General features: G+C 48.0%; 1 protein-coding gene and 1 long non-coding RNA gene across 3 annotated transcripts; one reads left to right on the top strand and one right to left on the bottom strand.

Annotated features, from left to right (window-relative positions):
• Window positions 1-446: 446 nt before the first annotated feature.
• On the bottom strand, window positions 447-4,216 carry LOC123140060 (uncharacterized). 2 transcript variants are annotated; one of them, XM_044559783.1, is made up of 11 exons: window positions 3,829-4,068; window positions 2,900-3,193; window positions 2,553-2,627; window positions 2,391-2,449; window positions 2,187-2,322; window positions 2,007-2,103; window positions 1,824-1,890; window positions 1,544-1,642; window positions 1,145-1,234; window positions 896-1,050; window positions 447-782 (listed from the first exon to the last, which is right to left on the bottom strand). In XM_044559783.1, exons 2-11 carry the CDS (start codon window positions 3,153-3,155, stop codon window positions 578-580), a joined length of 1,239 nt encoding a protein of 412 aa, XP_044415718.1. In that variant the 5' UTR covers window positions 3,156-3,193; window positions 3,829-4,068; the 3' UTR covers window positions 447-577. The 2 variants fall into 2 exon arrangements, with proteins under 2 accessions (XP_044415718.1, XP_044415717.1); XM_044559782.1 differs by lacking the exon at window positions 2,900-3,193 and having other exon boundaries at window positions 3,829-4,216.
• On the top strand, window positions 557-2,908 carry LOC123140062 (uncharacterized). Its single transcript, XR_006469756.1, has 4 exons — window positions 557-751; window positions 891-990; window positions 1,111-1,209; window positions 1,846-2,908. It is a non-coding gene; the product is annotated as an uncharacterized lncRNA (long non-coding RNA).
• Window positions 4,217-25,665: the final 21,449 nt, after the last annotated feature.

Below are 25,665 nucleotides of genomic sequence, written 5' to 3'. Positions count from 1 at the left end.
GTACCACCACGTTTGCTGCAAGAGAATGGTATGCTGGAAGTATGGTTTCAGTCAACGCTGATGCAAAGAATGTTGGGGTCTTGGAGCATTTCATGGACAGAAGATGAAACTGCGACACAGTGGGATCCTGGAATCCTAAAACTTATTTGTCATGGTACACCGGACATCTGATTGCCGGTTTTTCTGTGCTGCTTCACTGCACAATACATATTGTAGGTGTGACATTTACAGCGGCATTTTCCTACTAGTTTGATGGTCTTGTGCCCTGCATCTTCAGGAGTGTCGGGCCTATCTCCAAGTGATCTGGTGTTTGTGATACTAGTTAGAGATGTGGAGATGGACAGCTACATCCTTGAAGAAGAACAATACATGGTAATTATTCTATCTCGGTTCCTGAAACTAGCTCAAGAATGTTATTCCTTTCTGTGACTGGCATTTCCAGAGTGTGCGGTTCAGTTCATCATCTGATTCAGTCACAAATTAATCATCCATCCATCGACGGGAAGGTACACGTAAAGCTGCTTAATTAGGATCCGGTGAATCAAGGGCCAGCATACAGACATGCTTCAGCTAGCAGCTAGTCATTTGCAGAAGCAGCGTCTGTGCGAGGAAGCCGGTACTCCTCCGGCTGGAGGGCCACCGCGAAATCCGGCAGCGCCGGCACCGTCTCGTGTGTCCTGTCAGCATTGCTGTAGAGGTCCTTGTTGATGCGAACCTTGCAGTTGGAGTCCTTGTGGATCTTGTCGTGGAGGTACTTCATCGATCCCCATAGGGTCGGGCTCCTGCAGCAAAATTCAGAAACAACATGAAAAACACATACAGATAGCTAGCATCGATCTCACGTCGCTAGGTAAATTAATGACAATTTTTGTTTTTGATAATATGTGTAGATTGCCTTGAAAAGGGGGATGCGGTGTGGAAGGCCTCGCAGACGGCCCTGCTCTCCCTCAGGGACTCCTCTGCGGACTGCAGCGCTGCCACAGCCGCCCGGTGAGACTTCTCGGTGTTGCCCTCGTCGAGGATCAGCCCGTGGTAGTAGTATGCCGCAGCCTGCATCATATTATTACTTTTTTGCTTAATGACCAAAATTCAGTCATTTTATCATTTCAGGGTTCAGAGATATGAGCAAAGCCTGCATATGTACTTTTGCTTCCATGTGCTTCCACTTGACAAAGAGCCTGTGCTTTTCGCCCCAGCCGTCGAGCAGAGGTATGTCCGCGATGCTTTCATGTGCCTGCAGATGAAACCATCAGGATTGTACATATTTTAAAACTGGGAGAGATTATATTTATTTTCTATGTTTATGAAATTATATTATGCTTCATGCGAAGATGAACAGTACATATAGCTGGCATTTTCAAACATAAGCAGAACTCTGACATATATACAAATATCATTATCTGAATAGAAGATACACCCTCCGTAAACTAATATAAGAGCATTTAGATCACTACTTTAGTTATCTAAACGCTCTTATATTAGTTTACAGAGGAAGTACAAAATTACAAGAAATCAGTAGAAATGAATCATGGATGATGCCTACCTGCTGCCAGCACTTAACCATCTCACATGCCAGCCTCCTTTTGACAGCCAGGGTAGCCTTTGGACTGTCAATTGCCAACCCAAGTTGAACATCAATTGCCTGGCAAACAAGCACAGACACACACAGATAGCATGATCGATGAACTAACCGAGAAGCCGACATCTCAACTGCATGCTATCTTACTTGCACCATGCATGATGAATCATGTGATCCCTCTCTGACTCTAGTTAGTTACTATCAGATAATAACAAGAAAAACAAAAGCACTGTTGCTATGTTACCTGACCGAGTGCTTGCATGCAGGTAGCTTTCAGGACCCCTTCAGACAGGTCCACGGGAAGACCTTTCCTACACGAAATGGCAGTCAGTACTCAGTCCTTGCTGGACAATAACTGAAGAAAAATGGAAGCTTGGAGCATTGCTCATCATGCCGGGCTGGCTAGGGCAGGTGGCAAGATCACCACCTCTTTTCGGGCGACATCCTGGGAAGAACATGCTGCATGGCGCACTCCAGGTGCCCGGCCGCCTTGAGGAACACCTCGACTGATGCGCGCTTGTTCTCTGAAGAAGTATGCGTCATGCAGGCGGATACAAAGAAACATTCAGAACTGTAACAGACACTGATTCCAGGTATGATGACAGACCTTCGGATACTTTGGTGTGGTATCCCTCGAGAGACGTCTTTGGCAGGAGCAGGGAGTTTGCCTGGGATAGACGGAGCATGGCCATCATGTGCAGCACCGAGAGCACCTCGTACCAGGCGCTGGGCAACGCTGTTTCCTGCCAACACCAGGACAGGTTAATTATCTTCAGGTTTCATCCATGCAACAAACAAAGATTGGATATACCTCTGCATCATCTTCTTGGTTCATCCATGCAAACTGTATCTTGTCCTCCAGCTCGCTGCCTGCCAAGAGTCCAGTAACAATGATGGGAACACAAAAAAAGTCTAAAGAATCTTCAGAGAGATGGATCAAGCACAAGGTGTACAGGTCAAAATGAGGAGCTACCATCTTTTGCCATCCCTAGAATGACTGGCAGATACTCTTCCAAGGCCAGCACAAGATCAGCAGACGTGGACGCCCCTGCAAGAAACAATGTTCAGAGTGTCAAATGCGAGATTTATTCAGACTGTTAAGTGCAAGGTTCAGACTGTCAGTTCCCAAATTCAGAATGTTGCACACTAGATTCAGAGTGTCAGTTCCTAAGTTCAGAATGTTACATACTAGATTCAGAGTGTCAGTTCCCAAGTTCAGAATGTTACATACTACTGATTCAGACTGTCAGTTACCAAATTCAGACAAACACTAGCACTATGAACAACTGTGTAACACATGAACCATGCAGAAACACGAACCATGCTGTGTGGCAGCGCGCCTGCGGGGCTTGGTGACGGCGAGCGCCTCGCGGGCGGCCATGTTGGCGATGCGGTCCCTTGACGCGGCCAGCCGCTCGGTGAGCCGCCTGGGGAGGTTGTCGGCGAGCGGCGGGGGCAGCTCGAGGGGCTCGGGGACGCGCAGCCCCGGCACGAAGACGGCCACCTCGCCGATGCTGGCAGGCCGCCTCCTGATCAGCACGCTGGCATCCTCCGGCTTGGAGCTGAAGCACCCCATCGAACGAACCTATCTCTCTCCTGCGGGCGAGAGAAGCACTATGCGCAAGAGGTAATTCAGAGGTGAGATTTTCCGGTGGACAAAGACGAGAAGGGTCAGAGCCCCGTGGGTATGAAGTATGAACTCGAGGTGCACCAGGATGAATTCAATGGTGGCGCGCAAGTTGCCAACTAATGGCTGGGCGCTACATAATGTTTTGGTCAAATTGGACGCCAAGTTGCCAACTAACAAACAGAGGGAGGGAGGGAGCCCCTAATTTATGTTGATCACGAGCCTCACATCGACGTCCAACAGCTAGCCAAAGTGGCTGCAGGCAAGGATCACGAGCATGGATCACACAACTAAATTTGTTGCCTTTTTTCCTCTTCCCAGTCAGCGTCCATTCATGAAAACCTGTCAGTTCTAACCTTCCCACTAGTCCAAATGCAGAGGAAAGCTAGCAAGTTGCGCTTGCGCCGCGACTTTTAACTACTCTCAGAGGATTTTATAACCGTGCATATTCATACGTGGTAATGATGTACAAGTCAACTGCATACGGGATCCAAAAAATGGAAAACAATTCGTGCATCTTTCGAAAGGTAAGTGTTAAAACATTCAGTCGGAAGTCGTCGGCATGTACGGAGGTCTCAACTGAACCACGAGAAACAAAGAGGCTTGGTTTACTTTGGCCAACCTGTCGACTGTTGTAATCGATCACTGCCGGTCGGATGCCGCCGGCCCTTGACGACGACGAGGAATGAAGACGGCGGAGGAGCAGGCGTGTGTCGCCGGCGAAGCAGGGGAGAGAAGCTCTTGGAAAAGGAAATGGCGCCCAACACCAACAGCTGGGAGGTTTGTTGCTTTGGCCTTTTTAAAGCAGGGAGAACTGATGGAGGGATGAGTCTGACCAGCGGGCCCCTCCCATAATCCCTGCGGTTTTCTTCTTTGGTTATCACTCCGTAACTGGTTCGATCTGGTTGCGATGGTGAATCGAGGATAAGACCATGGGTCGATCCAGGTTCAGTTCCAGTGCGTTGCATGCAAGTAGGCCAACTAGTGTACGTATATGCGAGTGACGTGAACGTCGAGGATGGACACACTTGAAGCTTTGCCATGCCATGCACACCAATGCAAGTTTTCTCCCTCCACCTTATAGTTAACTAGAAGAACACCCGTGCGTTGCAACGGGGCCACATTAACTTTAAGAGTTCAATATCAATTATGTTAATATTACATTTAATATTCTCATACATATCAAGTGACATTGGCGACCTTTTTATCACCAAATTCTCACACAGACTCTCCTCCTCCCTCCTCCTCACTCTCTCTCCCCCTCTCCCTCTCTCTCTCTCTAACACACACATATCCATTTTATTGGGTACGGGACCATAATCCATCTATTTCATACGCACACGCGCTAGTGCATAACAATATGGATTATAAAACAGGTTCAAGGTAGTAACAAGGATTCTTCTCATGCACTAATAAACAAATGTTTTGCACTGAAGACAAGATAAACAATTCCCAAAGTGCATCAGAGCATCACAGAACATTACTGGCAAGATAAATGCACGATGTACCGGAACTGCTCGGATGAACAGGAACAGAGCCAACATATATCATCCTAGACAAATGCAACATCAATCATTTACCTTGGTACTTTAGGGACCGACAGGAGGATGCATGTAGAAGCGCTTCTTGCCCGCGAATCCACAGTCAAAGAGAGAAATTGGAACCCATTCCCATCACCAACTGATAAAGAAAGCATATAAGAAAATTGATATCGGGCCAACTTGGATCTTCGGTGATTGTCCGCCGGTATGGAGAATTTAGGAGGGTGGGTGCAGGGAGTGGCCTTGTGGATGATGGATGGAGGCGCGGAGGGATGTGGTCGCCGGAAGGTCGAAAGCGGAGAGGGTCGGGCACGTTAGGTGGAGCCGGTGGTGCGCGACAACCGGAGGCGGCCCAATCGTAGGCGGCGAACCGACGATAGCCTCGGCCCATCTCTCGACGCAGCGAAGATAGAGAGGGCGGCACTGCCGGTGCTCGAGGCCGCCGCTCGGCACCATCTACATCGAGGGGAAAGAGAGGCGAGAAAGCGATAGGGTGATGCGGGGCTAGGGATTGCGGAGGATGGTGGGGGTGTGCGATTTGAATGGATGGTTCTGCCCACCGTTTTCTTGTATGTGGCGGTGGAGACGGCGGCGTCCAGCCATGCAGGCGAGGCATGGGTCGAGCCGGGCACACGGCGAGGCGCAGTAGCAGAGGCGGGGGCAATTTTTTGCTACTGAGATGCAGGGTGTGGGATTGATCGTTCATGTTCTCTTTTCCTTTTTAACGGGAGATGGATGCGATTTTTTCACGAGGGAAGAGATGCGACCACGTACAAATTCCATAATAAATTAATTGGTCCATAACGGGATTTCTTTACAATGCGTTAAGATTTACGTGTTAGTTTTCTTAATAAAGAAATACACTGATGTAGGGATCGATTGATTCGGGTAAGAAAAGATAGATTCATGATCTTTTGTATGTTAGGAAATTAGTGGTTTGCAAGGAAAGAGTGGAGAGAAAAAGAACCAATGCGACCACGTATAGATTCCATAATAAATTAATTAGGTCCATAACGGGATTTGTTTACAATGCGTTAAGATTTACGTGTTAGTTTTCTTAATAAAAAAATGCACTGATGTAGGGCGCGATTGGTTCGGGTAAGGAAAGGTAGATCCGTGATCTTTTGTATGTTAGGAAATTATTGGTTTGCAAGGAAAGAGTTGAGAGAAAAAGAACCAGTACGAGGGGGTGGTGGGAGGTGGGACGAATAAAAACCGGACGAAATTGGGAGGTGGGAGGGGGCGAGTAAAAACCGACGAAAAAAACCAACGAACTTGAGAGGTGGGAGGAAGGATGAAAAAAACCCAGAGGAGGTGGGAGGAGGACAAAAATAAACCGTACGAGGCTACCAACTGCTCCATTAGGAGTAGAGATTGTTTGTGAAAATAACGTGCGACGACGGCTTAGCGAGCGGATCCCCTTAAAAAAGACATAGCGAGCAGATTCCCTTAAAACTGGTAGGAATGGATACGATTGATGACGTTGATAAATAGTGGTGAATGTTGGCCTAATTTACTATCATCATGCATGGAAACGCATCATCAAGAAAAAGAATACTTCCTATTACTACACTCATAGGAAGCTTCCTAATCTCTGCTACCAAACAGTTTCTGCTCAAACAAGGAAGGAAAGTTATGGACGTGATTCGAAAGGAAACAAATGTTATGAAGATTAATTAATTTAGATTTGATATTTAAAGATTGATTGTGATTGATTCTTTTACATAAAGACATTACTAAATAATTTACGTCAGTATGGAAAGTTCTGATCCGTTCAGTTTTTTTCGTTGTGTGAGAGGGTGAAGTGAAAATAAACCGATGAAGTGGGGGAGGCGACGAAAAAAATCTACGACGGTTAACCTACGAAAAAAACCGGACGAAAGTGGTGGGACGAAAAAAAACTTGGAAGCGAGACTACGAACTGCTTCGTTAGGAGTAGAGATTAAATTTTGTATGGATGCAATAAAAAGGCTTTGAGGGCATGCCGGCAGTATAAAATATGATATATTGATGGTACAATTGGCGTACGGTTTGGGCTTTCTTCAGTGTGAAACAATGGTAGAACGCCAGAATTTGCCAAGTTAGGGTTCAGAATGATATTTGGTCCGGCCCCTGGACTGGAGACATGTCACCATATACGTGATCGAACTTAAAATAAGACCACTTGATGTAAGTCACATATCTCCCGTTTATTAAATAAATAAAGAGAAGAAACGTATTGATATCTCACATATCTCCCGTTTATTGGCCAAATTATACATTGCTCCCACCAAGACTCAAGAGATGGTGGATGTTGTCTCCAAAGAATCACGTCCTCGCGGCAGAGGCCTTTGAGACAGGTTAGAGAGGGGAGTCGCCGCGGAACACGACCCCGTTCCGGTGCTTCCAAAGCCACAAACAACACAGGAAGAGGATTTTATTTTTAAAGGGAGGGCACGATCCGATCAATTCAAGGTAACCCGTCGATCGTTTGCAGAGGATCTAGTTAAATATAGGAGATCGATGCACGCTTCCGAATACGTCAAGAAACGCGCCAGAAACACCTGCATTATTAATTGCCTAGTTCAATGGAGAGGGATGGAGACAGAAACATGTAAACATTCTGGATTGAAAGGTCCTAGCAGCAGGTTGCTCTGAGCTGCAGGGCGCCAGTCACTTCAATTCAGTGCGCGCGATGTGATAGCTGCGTCTGTGCCCCCAAGAACTGTAATTAACGGCGACATGATAGCCGCTGTGTGCCCCCTAGCTAGAACTGCAATTAACGTTGATTGTCTGGGCGATAACTACTGGTAGTTAATACCAAGTGGACGGAGTTGTATCATACCATGTACTCCCTCTGAAACTAATATAAGAGCGTTTGATCACTAAACGCTCTTATATTAGTTTATAGAGCGAGTACGTACCAGCTGCACGGGATCACTCGCAGTCGTGCAAGCTAGTCATGTTCTATGTATGCCACAGCTACAGTTCTCTAACTTGGTCATTTTGAACCGCCGGATCAAAAACGAGTGGTGATGCTCATTTTACTGTATACAAAATTGTGCAACACCGTGGCATTTATTGCATTAATCCTATAGCATCGTATCCGGGTCGTTGATGTGAAGTCGGATGACTTGCAGAGGGGTAAGTCAGTGCCATTGTAGCATTGTGACTTAGCCACGCCAAGTCAGCCAATCCCATGCGGTTAACTCTATATATCCATCTTACGTACGGCCGCAGTCGCACGGGAGGGTCGTCGCATCGTTTGCCCATCGACGACCTTGAAATATATCGATCGATCGTAGGGCAAGTGCTTGGCTGGAAGCTAACTTAATTTTCCATAGTTCGTTCTATAATTATTTTACCAAACTTGTATGTATAGTCTTATGTGTTCAAATCTATATAGCCATACTTTGGCTTATCTAAGATAATTTAATCTGATTTTTCTAAAAGTGTGGTATTTGTGATTTACTGTATTTGTCACCAAAAGAATAAGCACTCACCTAACTTAGAAAAGCTAGCCTAACATGAGGCGCGTCAATGTGTAGCTAGGAAGCAGACACTCCCTTGATAGTTATTTTCTCTTCGTAAATTTCACGACAACGAGATATCAAAGAACACATATGAGGAATAATCATCATACTGACGTTCTGTATGAAGTTTTAGTGAGTAGACTGTTTTATCTGCGCCCAATGCATGGATCATGAATGCGAGGAGTAACCTTCTTCTGCATGTGTTGCGCGCTTTGTCGTCCTCCCTTTTCGATCATTGTCTGCTCCTTCTCGCGGATGACAGGGCTCCAGAAGGCAACGATCCTTCAAATTCAAGAATTTCTGGGTATCTTTGCCTGGATTCAACGAGGTGGTTCAGAAGGCGTGCGGAGCCTTACCATGTCTTGCACCATAGGCTCAAGAAAACTGCGATCCGGCTATCTGAGTGGAGCAAGAAGCTCTTTTCCAAGGCTAAGATTCAACTACATGCAGCCCTGCTTGTGATACTTCGCCTCGACATTGCGCAAGAAGAGCGGATTCTTTCTCCCGAGGAACGTGACTTATGTTCTAGGCTCAAGCGGAGGGTTATTAGTTTAGCGGTGCTTGAGAGGGCCAAGAAAAGCCAATGTGCCAGGATTTCAAATTTGAGGGATGGTGATGCAAACACTAGATTCTTTCATCGCCGCATTAATGCCCGAAGACGGAAAACCCACATTCATCGTATCAAACATGCACAGGGGTGGGTGACTGAATATGAGGTAAAACAGAAGATCATCCATGACCATTTCTCTGAAGTCATGGGCAGGAGAGGCACGTGCAACAAAGACTTTAATTGGGAGGAGCTCGGCACCGAGCCCCATGACTTGCACGACCTTGGCAACACCATTACAGAGGACGAGGTGTGGGAGGCCATTAAGGAGATGTCTGGCAATAAGGCGCTTGGACTGGATGGCTTCACGGGGACCTTCTTCAAAAAGTGTTGGGGAATCATCAAGCATTCGGTCATGAGGGTTATTCAACGATTTTCCCTCCACACTTTCAACTTGCAATGGCTCAATTCTGTCAATGTCGTTCTCTTGACCAAGAAGGATGGTGCGGAAGGCATTTCTGATTACAGACCTATTAGCCTTGTCCATGCCACTGCCAAAATCATTGCCAAAGTTCTCTCACATCGGCTGCCCCCCCCCCACATGAACGACCTTGTCTCAAACGCTCGGAGCGCCTTCATCAAGAGAAGAAGCATACATGATAACTTCATGTGTGTTCGAAATTTTGCTAAACGCCTGCACAAGTGCAAGACCCCAGCTCTTCTGTTCAGGCTTGACATCAAGAAGTCTTTTGACTCGATCAAGTGGGAATACATCCTTGATCTGCTTCAACGGTTGGGGTTCCCCAACAAATTCTGGGCTTGGATTGCCGTGCTTCTATCCTCATCTTCATCTCGGATCCTTTCAAATGGGTTGCCTGGCCCTCTAGTGAAGCATAGGTGTGGACTTAGGTAAGGGGACCCCATTTCCCCCCTACCTTTTGTCATTGCGATCGACCCCCTCCACAAGATTCTGGACCTTGCAACTCGGAAAGGTCTCCTGCATAAGATCCGTGGGCGAGGGCCATGGTGCGAACCTCCCTCTATGCTGACGACGCGACAATTTTTGTGGCTCCTATCAAGAAGGACATTGACAACCTCGCCTCTATCTTGAGAGGCTTTGGCGAGGTGACGGGCATGTGCACCAACTTCCAAAAAAGCTCTGTCGTGCAATCCGCTGCAATCACCTTGACCTTGACCATATTCCTCAGAGCATGCTGGCCGCATGGGCATCTTTCCCGGTTAAATAGTTGGGGTTGCCTCTCTCTGTTTGGCAACTTAAGCATGTTGACTTCCAATACCTCGAAGACAAGGCGGCTGGCAAATTGGTCACTTGGGAGGGCCAAAACATCACTACCATCGGACGTGAGACCCTCGTCAAGTCGGTCATTTCCTCCCAAGTGGTGTACTCTATTACGCCTCTTATCGTGCCACCAAGCTCACTCCATAACCTAAACAAAATTGAGAGGGCTTTCCTTTGGTCCGGCGCGGATAAAACAACGGGAACCAAGTGCAAGGTCAACTAGCAAGTGGTGTGCCGACCAAAGGAGTACGGTGGATTAGGAGTCCTCAATACCGACAAGTTCGCATGTGCTCGGCGCCTTCGCTGGCTTTGGTATGAATGAACGGAGTCCCACAAGCTTTGGGTGGGTTTTGGCAATCCTTGCATCGAGGATGACCGCCAGTTTTTCTAGGCCTCTACCACCATCACCGTGGGTGACGGTGCTAGAACACCATTTTGGGACGCCCCATGGCTTCATGGTCGCAAGCCCAAGGATATTGCGCCGCTAATCTACGACGCATCAAGACGGAAGAATTGGTCAGTGTGTGAGGCTCTTAGAGGGAATGCATGGATCTTCAAAATCCGCCACAACACCACTATCTCCGGTAACCACATTTGGGAATTTTTCACTCTTTGGATGCTTGTGCACAACTTCCACCTTGATGAGCAAGACAAAGATGAAATTGTTTGGAAAAATGCGAATGACGGAATCTACACGGCGGACACCACATACAGGGTTCAATTCCTTGGCTTGACCCTCTCTCCCATGGACTGCATGGTCTGGAAGGTTTGGGATCCTCCCAAGGTTAAATTCTTTGCCTGGTTGGCATTGCAAGATAGAATTTGGACCGCCGATCGCTTGGAGAGGCGTGGGTGGCCAAATTGCGGCCTCTTCCCAAGTGCTCACCTTTTATTCAAGTGCCGCTACACGATTAGGCTTTGGAGAGCCATCATCAAGAAGATTGGCTTACATCACATGGATACATCAACGTGGCACCTCCACGAAACCGTCAACGAGTGGTGGGACAAGAGAACCGACAGTACCGATCCTAATTGGCATGCTATGGCCTCCCTCACCATGCTTTTCTCTTGGACCATTTTGAATGAAAGAAATGCTAGAGTGTTCCGTCACAAGTGCATGCCACCGCCTATTATCCTTACCACCATCCTGGACAGGGCCAAGCTTTGGGTAATCGTGGGCGCTAAGAGACTAGGGAACTTGTTGTTGGGCGAGTAATTGGCATGCCGCTTTTGTGGGTGAGTTGTAGAACTCTAAACTCTATTCTCTACTTATTCAATGGATGAGGTAAATCTTTTGCCTCTGTTTCGAGAAAAAAATGCAAGGAGTAACAAGGGGAAGAAATTGGCGAGGGAGCGCCGGAAGCTGGCCTCGACTGGTCGACAAGTTTGCACGACATGTAGTGACCTCCCATTATGCTTATAGGAAACACCGATGTGGAGGCTGATTTAGGGCGAAGGACATGAGAAGAAGCATGGAATCATACGAGGGCATGGAGAGGATAGGTCAGGACAGTTTCAAAAGGACACCAGCCCAAAGGAGAATGAGAGATGGGGCTAGGAGGAGGATGACACGAGGCAACGAGTGCCCCGGGGGGGGGGGATGAAAAGTGGTGGTTACGTATGTTGCAACTGTTGTGCTATAGTAGCATACATGTTAACATATAGCCATTTAATTTTTTTTGTCAAACAAATTATTTATGATCTATTTCCATGTCTCATTCTATCCTCTCTTGACCTACAATCGAGGGCAAGGAAATTCAAGTGACAACCATAAATATGTGATAGGTGCTCGGATGCTTTTGTCCCCTAGTACGTCTCTTGAGACCATGAGTGATAGTGGGCTTGCTACAAGCGCGTTCACTGTCGTGGTTCTAAGTCTGACAGTAATGTAGGGGGGTACTAAGGAGAGGCAAGATCCTAGCTATGGAGTAGTTGTAGACACAAGGGTTTTACGAGTTCAGGCCCTTCTCGAAGGAAGTAACAGCCCTACGTCTCGGTGCCCGGAGGTGGTCGACTGGATTATATGTGTGAGAGTTATAGGGGTGCGAACCCTTCTGCCTGTGGAGGGGGGTGGCTTATATAGAGTGCGCCAAGACCCCAGCCAGCCCACGTAGCAGAGAGTTCAATGTACATAAAGGCCAGACGTTACTGGTAACGTCTTACATAAAGTGATATCATGGCCATAAAGACTACTTAATAACAGACCGTTTGGATGCAGAGTGGCTCTAGATCTCCTGGTGGTCGAGTGAGTCTTCATGGTCGAGTGTCTTCGAGTCCGTCGAGTGGAATCCTTCTAGGTCGACTGAAAGGTAGTTTCTTCTAGAGATGTCCTTGGGGAGGGTATTTTGGATAGGTCCATGACCCTACCCTAGGTATATGGCTTCATCATTAGCCCCCGAATGGATCGAGGTTTGAGTGAGGAAGGAGTGGAGAATTCTTTCGACCCCTCTTTTTATGCTATGAGTATGTCTCGTTCTGGATCAAATGACCGTAGGTGGCGGCACCAACTTCTTTTTCTGTCGCCTTGATCCATTCTTGATATTGGTCGAGTGACTTTTCTATACTTGGAGATCTCCAAGCGACAGATCAGAGAAAATCTTCAGTCTGACAAGTTGCTCTGCTGTTCGCGAATTTAGCGGGATCTGAATTTCGGGAAGCGCGCGAGGCGGAGGAAGCCACAGTACTCGGATGGGATAAGGCAGGAACGCCTCGATTTCCGTGCCCCCTTTTTCGCCATGTATCGCGCGCGCGACTATTGCGGGATTTGATAGGATCGCCCGGGCCTACCAGTCAGCCACTCGGAAGAGACTTCATATAAGGTGCCGGACGGGGTTTTTTCAAACAGTGCGCCCTCAATCCCCTCTCCCTCTTCCTTGAGTTCGCTCGCCGCGCTCGCCTCCACATCCGCCTCGCTGCTCCTTGCGCGCTTCGCCGACGACGATGGTGAAGGAAAAGATGGCGGCTTTGGAGCGGGCGAAGAAGGCGACGGCGAAGGCGAAGGGAAGAGCGCCTAGTCGGGGCGGATCCTCGTCGCGGTCCGGCCTGCCGCAAGGCTGGATCCAGGGAGACTGGATCCGCTCGACCATCACGCAGAAGGACCTCGACGACCTGGCCAACGAGGGACTGATCCCCCATGGGTCAGCAAGGCTTCCGGGGAAGGAGTGGCAGCCGCAGCCTCAAGAGGGCGAGTGCGTCCTCTTAGCCACCCATGTAGATCGCGGTTTTTCTCGGCCGCTGAATCCTTTCTTCCGAGGGTTTCTGAACTTCTTTGGCGCACAACTCCATCACTTCATGCCCAACTCCATTTCCTATCTCGCCGCTTTTGTGTCTTTGTGCGAAAACTTCTTGGGTTGCCGGCCGCACTGGGGCCTTTTCAAACACATTTTCACCTGTCGTTCTCAGACGTGAAAAGGCTAGCCCGAATGACGAGAGAACCCAAGTAATCCAGATGTGTGGGGGTCTCGGGGTTCAGATGAGGAGTAAGAGTGCCTTTCCAGCCATGACCCTTCCCGAGTCAGTTCGAGGGTGGCAGTCGACCTGGTTCTATTGCCAAGACAGTCGACGCCAGGGCAGTCGACTGGCCTCCCCCCGTTCTCCATGGACGGAGTGAACAAGCCATCTTCTCTGAAGGTCCTTCCGGAGGAGAAAGCTCAGGTTAGGATGTTGATGGAGCGTGTGGTCCAGCTCATTCGCGACGGAGTGACGGGCATGGATCTCCTGGAGGTTTTCCTTCGACGACGCATTCAGCCACTTCAGTATCGGGGTCATCCGATGTGGTTGTACTCCGGCACTGAAGACACCACTCGGGTCCACCCGGAGGAGGTCGATGATGTCACTCTGGAGAGGTGGATGACCGCCATCACGGGGAATAGGGACAATCCTCGTGGAGCCAGGAGGATCCCGCCACTCGACCAGTCCTACAAACCAGACAAGGTTTGACCACATTCTTCTGACTGTGCCTCTTGTTTTCTTCATTCTGCTTTGCTGCAATCCGGTCGACTGAATTTTGTTTGTTGTCTTCCAGATCACTACCGAGATGTACTTGATGCCCAATGGGGCGCAAGAACCGACCAAAGAAGAAGAAGGAAGCGGAGGCGAAAGCCAGGAGGAGTGGGAGTCGGACGGTGACGAGGGTGATGAAGATGCTGGCTCTGAGGAGGAAGAGGAGGTGGTAGTCGAGCCTCCTCGTACTGAAAGACGGTCCAAGCTCGCCCATGATCCTGCAGTCGAGCGTGGCAAGGGAGCCGCGCCTGCTGGGCAGCCGAACAAACGCCCTCGGACGACTTCTCCGGCGTCGACTGAGAAAGCGTCAAAGTAACCCCGAGCGACACCGACAAAACCGGTGAAGGCCCTACCAAAGATGAGGATGGAGATTTCGACTGTTTCCGGGTAATGGCATAACTCATGTTTTCCCTTTCAATATGGATATATTCTTGGTCGACTCGATCACTGACCGACTGATTTCTGAAATCGCAGTGCTGCTACTTCTGAGACTTCAACCAGGCATGAGGATCAAGAAATGGAGGATGCTGCCACTTCTCATCCTGGTATGATCTGTGCAGTTTCACTTTCGGTCGATCGGATCTTCATTTTTGACTTTGAACTTTCTCTGTAGCTCCACCTAGCATTATCATTGATCTCACTGACGATGACGATGAGGCGCCATTGAGGCAAAGGAGGAACAGGAAGGCGTCTACTGGCAAGACTGCTCAGGTTGCGTCAGCACCTGAATCATTGGTTTCGGAGGGGAGCAACGTTGCTCGGGCTACCGTGTCCTTTGCGGAGCCGCTGACGAGTGCCCGTCCTCCGTCGTCGAGTGCCGAACCACCTTCTCTCTTCTCCACACACCACATCCCAGAGGACCAAGCAGGTGCTGCCAAGGAAGCCATACGCCAGGCAGGGGTCATGATGGAGAAGGTGAAGGCGATCCGAGCCGCTAGCCAAGCAGCTTATGATGCAAGTTCAGCTCTTCAGAGTAATGTCCAGGTTAGTTGAACACCGCCTGTTCTGTTAGGATATGATACCTGACAATTTTTCTTCCTGAAAATCTTAATGTTTGTCATACACCCACTGGGTGTGTCGATTGAAATGTCTGGATTAGTGGGGGCACGCTGAGTGCACCCACTGGGTGTAGTCCCCGAGACTACGGTCGACTGTTGGCAGTCGACTGTAGTCTTTATGTCTAGAATTTTGTTCTCTTTTACTTTCTTCACTCGATCTGGTCGAATGGAATCATAGAACCAGTGGGGGTACTCTGAGTTCACCCACTGGGTGTAGTCCCCGAGACCGTGGTCGATTGCTGGCAGTCGGCTATGGTCTGAAGAATTCTTTTTTTTTTTGAAATTGCGTCTAACTGCTGACAGTTAGCTGCTTTTGGTCGGCTGATCGATCCAAGCCGGTAGAACCAGTGGGGGCACTCTGAGTGCACCCACTGGGTGTAGTCCCCGAGACTACAGTTGAATATTTTGATTCGGCTGTAGTCTTAGAAATGTTATGATTTTTCTCTTAGTCACTCGGAAGTGACCTGTCTTTGATGTTCGTCGACTGATCTTTCGCAGAAATCTTGCGAGCTTGTTTCTCGTTATACTGAGTTGGAGAACAAGCATATCCAGCTCGAACTTGATCGGAAGCTTGTCCAGGAGAACTTCACGAAGGCGAAGGAGGAAGCAAAAGGTATGTTTGGTGAGAACCTTGACGACTGCTCTTGTTTTTTGTCCATTCTTGAGCCTGATCCCATTGTCATTTTGCAGATAAACTAAGGGATGCTCTGAAGAAGAAGGACCTTGACCTCGCCGAGGGGTAGAAGGCGGCTTCGGACAAGACGAAACTTGCAGAAGAAAAGTTGGCTTCAATCAGCAAACTTGAAGAGGAGAATACCAGTCTGAAGGCTGCTCTCGACGCAGCCAACAAGGAGGTCACCCAACAGAAGCGTGAGAAGATAGCTCTGAGTGACAAGGCTAGCGAATTGGCGGGAAAGAAGAACGACTTAGAGGCTTATCTGGGAGGACTCGCCAAGAAGTTATTCCTCATGCTCGAAGGTAACCCCTTATATTCGACTGGTAATCACTGACTTTGTAGGAACATTACCTTATCCTTGAATCGTATCCACAGAATTCTGCCAAACCTTTGAAGAGGAGACTAGTCGAGTGGAGACTGGCTTGGACCCATCAACTCTCATGTGAAGGATGAAGCTGCTATGAACGTGCTCCTGTTGGGTAACATTGCATAAAATAAAAAAAATTCTACGTTCACCAAGATCAATCTATGAGTTCATCTAGCAACAAGAGAGAGAGAGATGCATCTACATACCCTTGTAGATCGCGTGCGGAAGCGTTCAAGAGAACGGGATTGAGGGAGTCATTCTCATCGTGATCCAAATCACCGGAGATCCTAGCGCCGAACGGACGGCACCTCCGCGTTCAACACACGTACGGTCAGCGTGACGTCTCCTCCTTCTTGATCCAGCAAGGGGGAAGGAGAGGCTGATGAAGATCCAGCAGCACGACGGTGTGGTGGTGGATGCAGCAGGGTTCCGGCAGGGCTTCGCCAAGCAACTACGGGAGGAGGAGGTGTAGCAGGGGAGAGGGATGCGCCAAGACTTCAGGGTGCGGCTGCCCTCCCTCCCCCCCCCCCCAGTTTATATAGGCCCCCTGGGGAGCGCCAGCCCTGGAGATGAGATCTCCCAAGGGGGGGCGACGGCCAGGGGGTGGAGTGCCCCCCCAAGGCAAGTGGGGCGCCCCCCCACCCTAGGGTTTCCAACCCTAGGCGCAGGGGGGCCAAGGGGGGGCGCACCAGCCCACTAGGGGCTGGTTCCCCTCCCACTTCAGCCCACGGGGCCCTCTGGGATAGGTGGCCCCACCCGGTGGACCCCCGGGACCCTTCCGGTGGTCCCGGTACAATACCGGTGGACCCCGAAACTTTCCCGATGGCCGAAACTCGACTTCCCATATATAATTCTTTACCTCCGGACCATTCCGGAACTCCTCGTGACATCCGGGATCTCATCCTAGACTCCGAACAACTTTCGGTTTGTTGCATACTCATATTCATACAACCCTAGTGTCACCGAACCTTAAGTGTGTAGACCCTATGGGTTGGGGAGACATGTAGACATGACTGAGACGGCTCTCCGGTCAATAACCAACAGCAGGATCTGGATACCCATGTTGGCTCCCACATGCTCCTCGATGATCTCATCGGATGAACCACGATGTCGAGGATTCAAGCAACCCCGTATACAATTCCCTTTGTCAATCGGTACGTTACTTGCCTGAGATTCGATCGTCAGAATCCCAATACCTCGTTCAATCTCATTACCGGCAAGTCACTTTACTCGTACCGTAATGCATGATCCCATGACCAGACACTTGGTCACTTTGAGCTCATTATGATGATGCATTACCGAGTGGGCCCAGAGATACCTCTCCATCATACGGAGTGACAAATTCCAGTCTCGATCCGTGTCAACCCAACAAACACTTTCGGAGATACCTGTAGTGCACCTTTATAGTCACCCAGTTACGTTGTGACTTTTGGTACACCCAAAGCACTCCAACGGTATCCGGGAGTTACACGATCTCATGGTCTAAGGAAAAGATACTTGACATTGGAAAAGCTCTAGCAAACGAACTACACGATCTTTGTGCTATGCTTAGGATTGGGTCTTGTCCATCACATCATTCTCCTAATGATGTGATCCCGTTATCGATGACATCCAATGTCCATAGTCAGGAAACCATGACTATCTGTTGATCAATGAGCTAGTCAACTAGAGGCTCACTAGGGACATGTTGTGGTCTAAGTATTCACACGTGTATTACGATTTCCGGATAATACAATTATAACATGAATAAAAGACAATTATCATGAACAAGGAAATATAATAATAATCCTTTTATTATTGCCTCTAGGGCATATTTCCAACAGTCTCCCACTTGCACTAGAGTCAATAATCTAGTTACATTGTGATGAATCGAACACCCATAGAGTTCTGGTGTTGATCATGTTTTGCTCGCGGAAGAGGTTTAGTCAATGGATCTGCGACATTCAGATCCGTATGTACTTTGCAAATATCTATGTCTCCATCTTGAACATTTTCACGGATGGAGTTGAAACGACGCTTGAAGTGCCTGGTCTTCTTGGCAAGGGCAATAGCTCCAGTGTTGTCACAGAAGAGAGTTATTGGCCCCGACGCATTGGGTATGACTCCTAGGTCGGTGATGAACTCCTTCATCCATATTGCTTCATGTGCTGCCTCCGAGGCTGCCATGTACTCGGCTTCACATGTACATCCCTCCACGACGCTCTGCTTGCAACTGCACCAGCTTACTGCTCCACGATTCAATATATACACGTATCCGGTTTGTGACTTAGAGTCATCCAGATCTGTGTCGAAGCTAGCATCGATGTAACCCTTTACGACGAGCTCTTCGTCACCTCCATAAACGAGAAACATGTCCTTTGTCCTTTTCAGGTACTTCAGGATATTCTTGACCGTTGTCCAGTGTTCCTTGCCGGGATTACTTTGGTACCTTCCTACCAAACTTACGGCAAGGTTTACATCAGGTCTGGTACACAGCATGGCATACATAATAGATCCTATGGCCGAGGCATAGGGGATGACACTCATCTCTTCTTTATCTTTTGCCGTGGTCGGGCATTGAGCCGAGCTCAATCTCACACCTTGCAATACAGGCAAGAACCCTTTCTTGGACTGATCCATTTTGAACTTCTTCAAAATCTTATCAAGGTATGTGCTTTGTGAAAGACCTATGAGGCGTCTCAATCTATCCCTATAGATCTTGATGCCTAATATGTAAGCATCTTCTCCAAGGTCCTTCATTGAAAAACACTTATTCAAGTAGGCCTTAATGTTGTCCAAAAGTTCTATATCATTTCCCATCAAAAGTATGTCATCTACATATAATATGAGAAATGCTACAGAGCTCCCACTCACTTTCTTGTAAACACAGGCTTCTCCATAAGTCTGCATAAACCCAAACGCTTTGATCATCTCATCAAAGCGAATGTTCCAACTCCGAGATGCTTGCACCAGCCCATAAATGGATCGCTGGAGCTTGCACACCTTGTTAGCATTCTTAGGATCGACAAAACCTTCTGGCTGCATCATATACAGCTCTTCCTTAAGATAGCCGTTAAGGAATGCCGTTTTGACGTCCATCTGCCATATCTCATAATCATAGTATGCGGCAATTGCTAACATGATTCGGACGGACTTCAGCTTCGCTACGGGAGAGAAAGTCTCATCATAGTCAACCCCTTGAACTTGCCGATAACCCTTAGCGACAAGTCGAGCTTTATAGATGGTAATATTACCATCCGCGTCCGTCTTCTTCTTAAAGATCCATTTGTTTTCTATCGCTCGCCGATCATCGGGCAAGTCTGTCAAAGTCCATACTTTGTTTTCATACATGGATTCTATCTCGGATTGCATGGCTTCAAGCCATTTGTTGGAATCTGGGCCCGCCATCGCTTCTTCATAGTTCGAAGGTTCACCGTTGTCTAACAACATGATTTCCAGGACAGGGTTGCCATACCACTCTGGTGTGGAACGTGTCCTTGTGGACCAACGAAGTTCAGTAGCAACTTGATCCGAAGTACCTTGATCATCATCATTAATTTCCTCTCCAGTCGGTGTAGGCACCACAGGAACATTTTCCTGAGCTACACTACTTTCCGGTTCAAGAGGTAGTACTTCATCGAGTTCTACTTTCCTCCCACTTACTCCTTTCGAGAGAAACTCTTTTTCCAGAAAGGATCCGTTCTTGGCAACAAAGATCTTGCCTTCGGATCTAAGGTAGAAGGTATACCCAATGGTTTCCTTAGGGTATCCTATGAAGACGCATTTTTCCGACTTGGGTTCGAGCTTTTCAGGTTGAAGTTTCTTGACATAAGCATCGCATCCCCAAACTTTTAGAAACGACAGCTTAGGTTTCTTTCCAAACCATAATTCATACGGTGTCGTCTCAACGGATTTAGACGGAGCCCTATTTAAAGTGAATGTAGCTGTCTCTAGAGCGTATCCCCAAAATGATAGCGGTAAATCGGTAAGAGACATCATAGATCGCACCATATCCAATAGAGTGCGATTACGACGTTCGGACACACCATTACGCTGAGGTGTTCCAGGCGGCGTGAGTTGTGAAACGATTCCACATTTTCTTAAGTGCGTACCAAATTCGTGACTTAAATATTCTCCTCCACGATCTGATCGTAAGAACTTTATTTTTCGATCACGTTGATTCTCTACTTCATTCTGAAATTCCTTGAACTTTTCAAAGGTCTCAGACTTGTGTTTCATCAAGTAGACATACCCATATCTACTTAAGTCATCAGTGAGAGTGAGAACATAACGATATCCTCCGCGAGCCTCAACGCTCATTGGACCACACACATCAGTATGTATGATTTCCAATAAGTTGGTTGCTCGCTCCATTGTTCCGGAGAACGGAGTCTTGGTCATTTTGCCCATGAGGCATGGTTCGCATGTGTCAAATGATTCATAATCGAGAGACTCTAAAAGTCCATCAGCATGGAGCTTCTTCATGCGCTTGACACCAATGTGACCAAGGCGGCAGTGCCACAAGTATGTGGGACTATCGTTATCAACTTTACATCTTTTGGTATTCACACTATGAATATGTGTAACATTACGTTCGAGATTCATTAAGAATAAACCATTGACCATCGGGGCATGACCATAAAACATATCTCTCATATAAATAGAACAACCATTATTCTCGGATTTAAATGAGTAGCCATCTCGCATTAAACGAGATCCAGATACAATGTTCATGCTCAAACTTGGCACTAAATAACAATTATTGAGGTTTAAAACTAATCCCGTAGGTAAATATAGAGGTAGCGTGCCGACGGCAATCACATCGACCTTGGAACCATTCCCGATGCGCATCGTCACCTCGTCCTTCGCCAGTCTCCGCTTATTCCGCAGCTCCTGCTATGAGTTACAAATGTGAGCAACGGCACCGGTATCAAATACCCAGGAGTTACTACGAGTACTGGTAAGGTACACATCAATTACATGTATATCAAATATACCTTTAGTGTTGCCGGCCTTCTTGTCCGCTAAGTATTTGGGGCAGTTTCGCTTCCAGTGACCCTTCCCTTTGCAATAAAAGCACTCAGTCTCAGGCTTGGGTCCATTCTTTGACTTCTTCCCGGCAACTGGCTTACCGGGCGCGGCAACATCTTTGCCGTCCTTCTTGAAGTTCTTCTTACCCTTGCCCTTCTTGAACTTGGTGGTTTTATTGACCATCAACACTTGATGTTCTTTCTTGATTTCTACCTCTGCTGACTTCAGCATTGAAAATACTTTAGGAATAGTTTTCACCATCCCCTGCATATTGTAGTTCATCACAAAGCTCTTGTAGCTCGGTGGGAGCGACCGAAGGATTCTGTCAATGACCGCCTCGTCCGGGAGGTTAATGTCCAGCTGGGACAGGCGGTTGTGCAACCCAGACATTTTGAGTATGTGCTCACTGACAGAACTTTTTCCCTCCATCTTACAACTATAGAACTTGTCAGAGACTTCATATCTCTTGACCCGGGCATGAGCTTGGAAAACCATTTTCAACTCTTCGAACATCTCATATGCTCCATGTTGCTCAAAACGCTTTTGGAGCCCCGGTTCTAAGCTGTAAAGCATGCCGCACTGAACGAGGGAGTAATCATCAACACGTGACTGCCAAGCGTTCATAACGTCTTGGTTCTCTGGGATGGGTGCTTCACCTAGCGGTCCTTCTAGGACATATGCTTTCTTGGCAGCTATGAGGATGATCCTCAAGTTCCGGACCCAGTCCATATAGTTGCTACCATCATCTTTCAGCTTGGTTTTCTCTAGGAACGCGTTGAAGTTCATGTTGACATGAGTGTTGGCCATTTGATCTACAAGACATATTTTTGCAAAGATTTTAGACTAAGTTCATGATAATTAAGTTCATCTAATCAAATTATTTAATGAACTCCCACTCAGATTTGACATCCCTCTAGTCATCTAAGTGTTACATGATCCGAGTCGACTATGTCGTGTCCGATCATCACGTGAGATGGACTAGTCATCATCGGTGAACATCTCCATGTTGATCGTATCTTCCATACGACTCATGTTCGACCTTTCGGTCTCTGTGTTCCGAGACCATGTCTGTACATGCTAGGCTCGTCAAGTTAACCCTAAGTGTTTTTTTGCATGTGTAAAACTGTCTTACACCCGTTGTATGTGAACGTAAGGATCTATCACACCCGATCATCACGTGGTGCTTCGAAACGACGGACTTTAGCAACGACGCACAGTTAGGGGGAACACTTTCTTGCAATTATTATAAGGGATCGTCTTATTTACTACCGTCGTTCTAAGTAAACAAGATGCATAAACATAATAAACATCACATGCAATTATATAGTAGTGACATGATATGGCCAATATCATATAGCTCCTTTGATCTCCATCTTCGGGGCTCCATGATCATCTTCGTCACCGGCATGACACCATGATCTCCATCATCGTGTCTCCATGAAGTTGCTCGCCAACTATTCCTCCTACTACTATGGCTAACGGTTTAGCAATAAAGTAAAGTAATTACATGGCGTTACATCATTTACACGCAGGTCATACAATAATTAAGACAACTCCTATGGCTCCTGCCGGTTGTCATACTCATCGACACGCAAGTCGTGATTCCTATTACAAGAACATGATCTCATACATCACAATATATCATTCATCATTCATCACAACTTCTGGCCATATCACATCACATAGCAATTGCTGCAAAAACAAGTTAGACGTCCTCTAATTGTTGTTGCATCTTTTACGTGGCTGCAATTGGGTTCTAGCAAGAACGTTTTCTTACCTACGAATAACCACAACGTGATTTTGTCAACTTCTATTTACCCTTAATAAGGACCCTTTTCATCGAATTCGCTCCAACTAAAGTGGGAGAGACAGACACCCGCTAGCCACCTTATGCAACTAGTGCATGTCAGTCGGTGGAACCTGTCTCACGTAAGCGTACGTGTAAGGTCGGTCCGGGCCGCTTCATCCCACAATACCGCTGAAGCAAAATAAGACTAGTAGTGGCAAGCAAGTTGACAAGATCTACACCCACAACAGATTTGTGTTCTACTCGTGCAATAGAGAACTACGCATAGACCTAGCTCATGATGCCACTGTTGGGCAACGTTGCATAAAATAAAAAAAATCTACGTTCACCAAGATCAATCTATGAGTTCATCTAGAACCGAGAGAGAGAGATTCATCTACATACCATTGTAGATCACGTGCGGAAGCGTTCAAGAGAACGGGGTTGAGGGAGCCGTTCTCGTCGTGATCCAAATCACCGGAGATCCTAGCGCCGAACGGACGGCACCTCCACATTCAACACACGTACGGTCAGCGTGACGTCTCCTCCTTCTTGATCCAGCAAGGGGGAAGGAGAGGTTGATGAAGATCCAGCAGCACGACGGCGTGGTGGTGGATGCAGCAGGGTTCCGGCAGGGCTTCGCCAAGCAACTACGGGAGGAGGAGGTGTAGCAGGGGTGAGGGAGGCGCCAAGACTTCAGGGTGCGGCTGCCCTCCCTCCCCCCTTTATATAGGCCCCCTGGGGGGCGCCGGCCCTGGAGATGAGATCTCCCAATGGGGGGCGGCGGCCAGGGGGGTGGAGTGCCCCCCCAAGGCAAGTGGGGCGCCCCCCCACCCTAGGGTTTCCAACCCTAGGCGCAGGGGGGGCAAGGGGGGCGCACCAGCCCACTAGGGGCTGGTTCCCCTCCCACTTCAGCCCACGGGACCCTCCGGGATAGGTGGCCCGACCCGGTGGACCCCCGGGACCCTTCCGGTGGTCCCGGTACAATACCGGTGGACCCCGAAACTTTCCCGATGGCCGAAACTCGACTTCCCATATATAATTCTTTACCTCCGGACCATTCCAGAACTCCTCGTGACGTCCGGGATCTCATACGGGACTCCGAACAACTTTCTGTTTGCTGCATACTCATATTCATACAACCCTAGCGTCACCGAACCTTAAGTGTGTAAACCCTACGGGTTCGGGAGACATGTAGACATGACCGAGACGGCTCTCCGGTCAATAACCAACAGCGGGATTTGGATACCCATGTTGGCTCCCACATGCTCCTCGATGATCTCATCGAATGAACCACGATGTCGAGGATTCAAGCAACCCCATATACAATTCCCTTTGTCAATCGGTACGTTACTTGCCCGAGATTCGATCGTCGGTATCCCAATACCTCATTCAGTCTCGTTACCGGCAAGTCACTTTACTCGTACCGTAATGCATGATCCCGTGACCAGACACTTGGTCACTTTGAGATCATTATGATGATGCATTACCGAGTAGGCCCAGAGATACCTCTCCGTCATACGGATGACAAATTCCAGTCTCGATCCGTGTCAACCCAACAGACACTTTTGGAGATACCTGTAGTGCACCTTTATAGTCACCCAGTTACGTTGTGACGTTTGGTACACCCAAAGCACTCCTACGGTATCCGGGATTTACACGATCTCATGGTCTAAGGAAAAGATACTTGACATTGGAAAAGCTCTAGCAAACGAACTACACAATCTTTGTGCTATGCTTAGGATTGGGTCTTGTCCATCACATCATTGTCCTAATGATGTGATTCTGTTATCAATGACATCCAATGTTCATAGTCAGGAAACCATGACTATCTGTTGATCAACGAGCTAGTCAACTAGAGGCTCACTAGGGACATGTTGTGGTCGAAGTATTCACACGTGTATTATGATTTCCGGATAATACAATTATAGCATGAATAGAAGACAATTATCATGAACAAGGAAATATAATAATAATCCTTCTATTATTACCTCTAGGGCATATTTCCAACAGCTCCGTCTCGAGTCTCGCGTTGCTTCTGTGGTCGACTATCTGGCGAGACTGAAGGCTGCAACATCGCGCATCGACACAGCACTCTGGCCAGAAGAAACACTTCAGAACGACCTCGAGTCTCTGATGACTCGACTGAACGAAGTTCCAAGTCGAGTGCAAGAATGGAAGAAGTCTTCCGCCAGGTGTGATGCCGACGTTGCCCTGTCTCTAGTCCGTGTTCACTGCAAGGAAGCGCGAGAGGACAAGTTGGTGTCTCTCAAGGTGGCCAATACCAGGAAGCACGACTTCCTCTCTTTCATGGAGACCTTCATTGCCGCTGCCTCTCGGATCGCATTTGGAATCGACCTGGACGAGTTTGTTGCGCCTTCCAGTCCTCCGCAGGAGGGGTAAAAAACTTCTATGCTTGATGCCTTAAATTTGCCTCAGAATGCCGAGTGGTTTTTGTAACCTATAAACCTTAACAGGCTTGGTGCCTGAGCACTTTCGGACCCGTAGGACCTTATCTGAACTTGGGTTTGCCGTTGAATATGTTTGCATTCGTCTTCGAACGATTATTGCCCTTCGCTCGGAATATATACTAGTTCTTGCGATGCACTTTTGCAGGTAGGGACGAAGCACAAATTGCAATCGGCTTGTGCCTCGTCATG

This window comes from Triticum aestivum, chromosome 6B (genome assembly GCF_018294505.1).
Source record: "Triticum aestivum cultivar Chinese Spring chromosome 6B, IWGSC CS RefSeq v2.1, whole genome shotgun sequence".
Classification (NCBI taxonomy): Eukaryota; Viridiplantae; Streptophyta; class Magnoliopsida; order Poales; family Poaceae; genus Triticum; species Triticum aestivum.
This window is presented reverse-complemented; position numbering and strand designations above follow the sequence as displayed.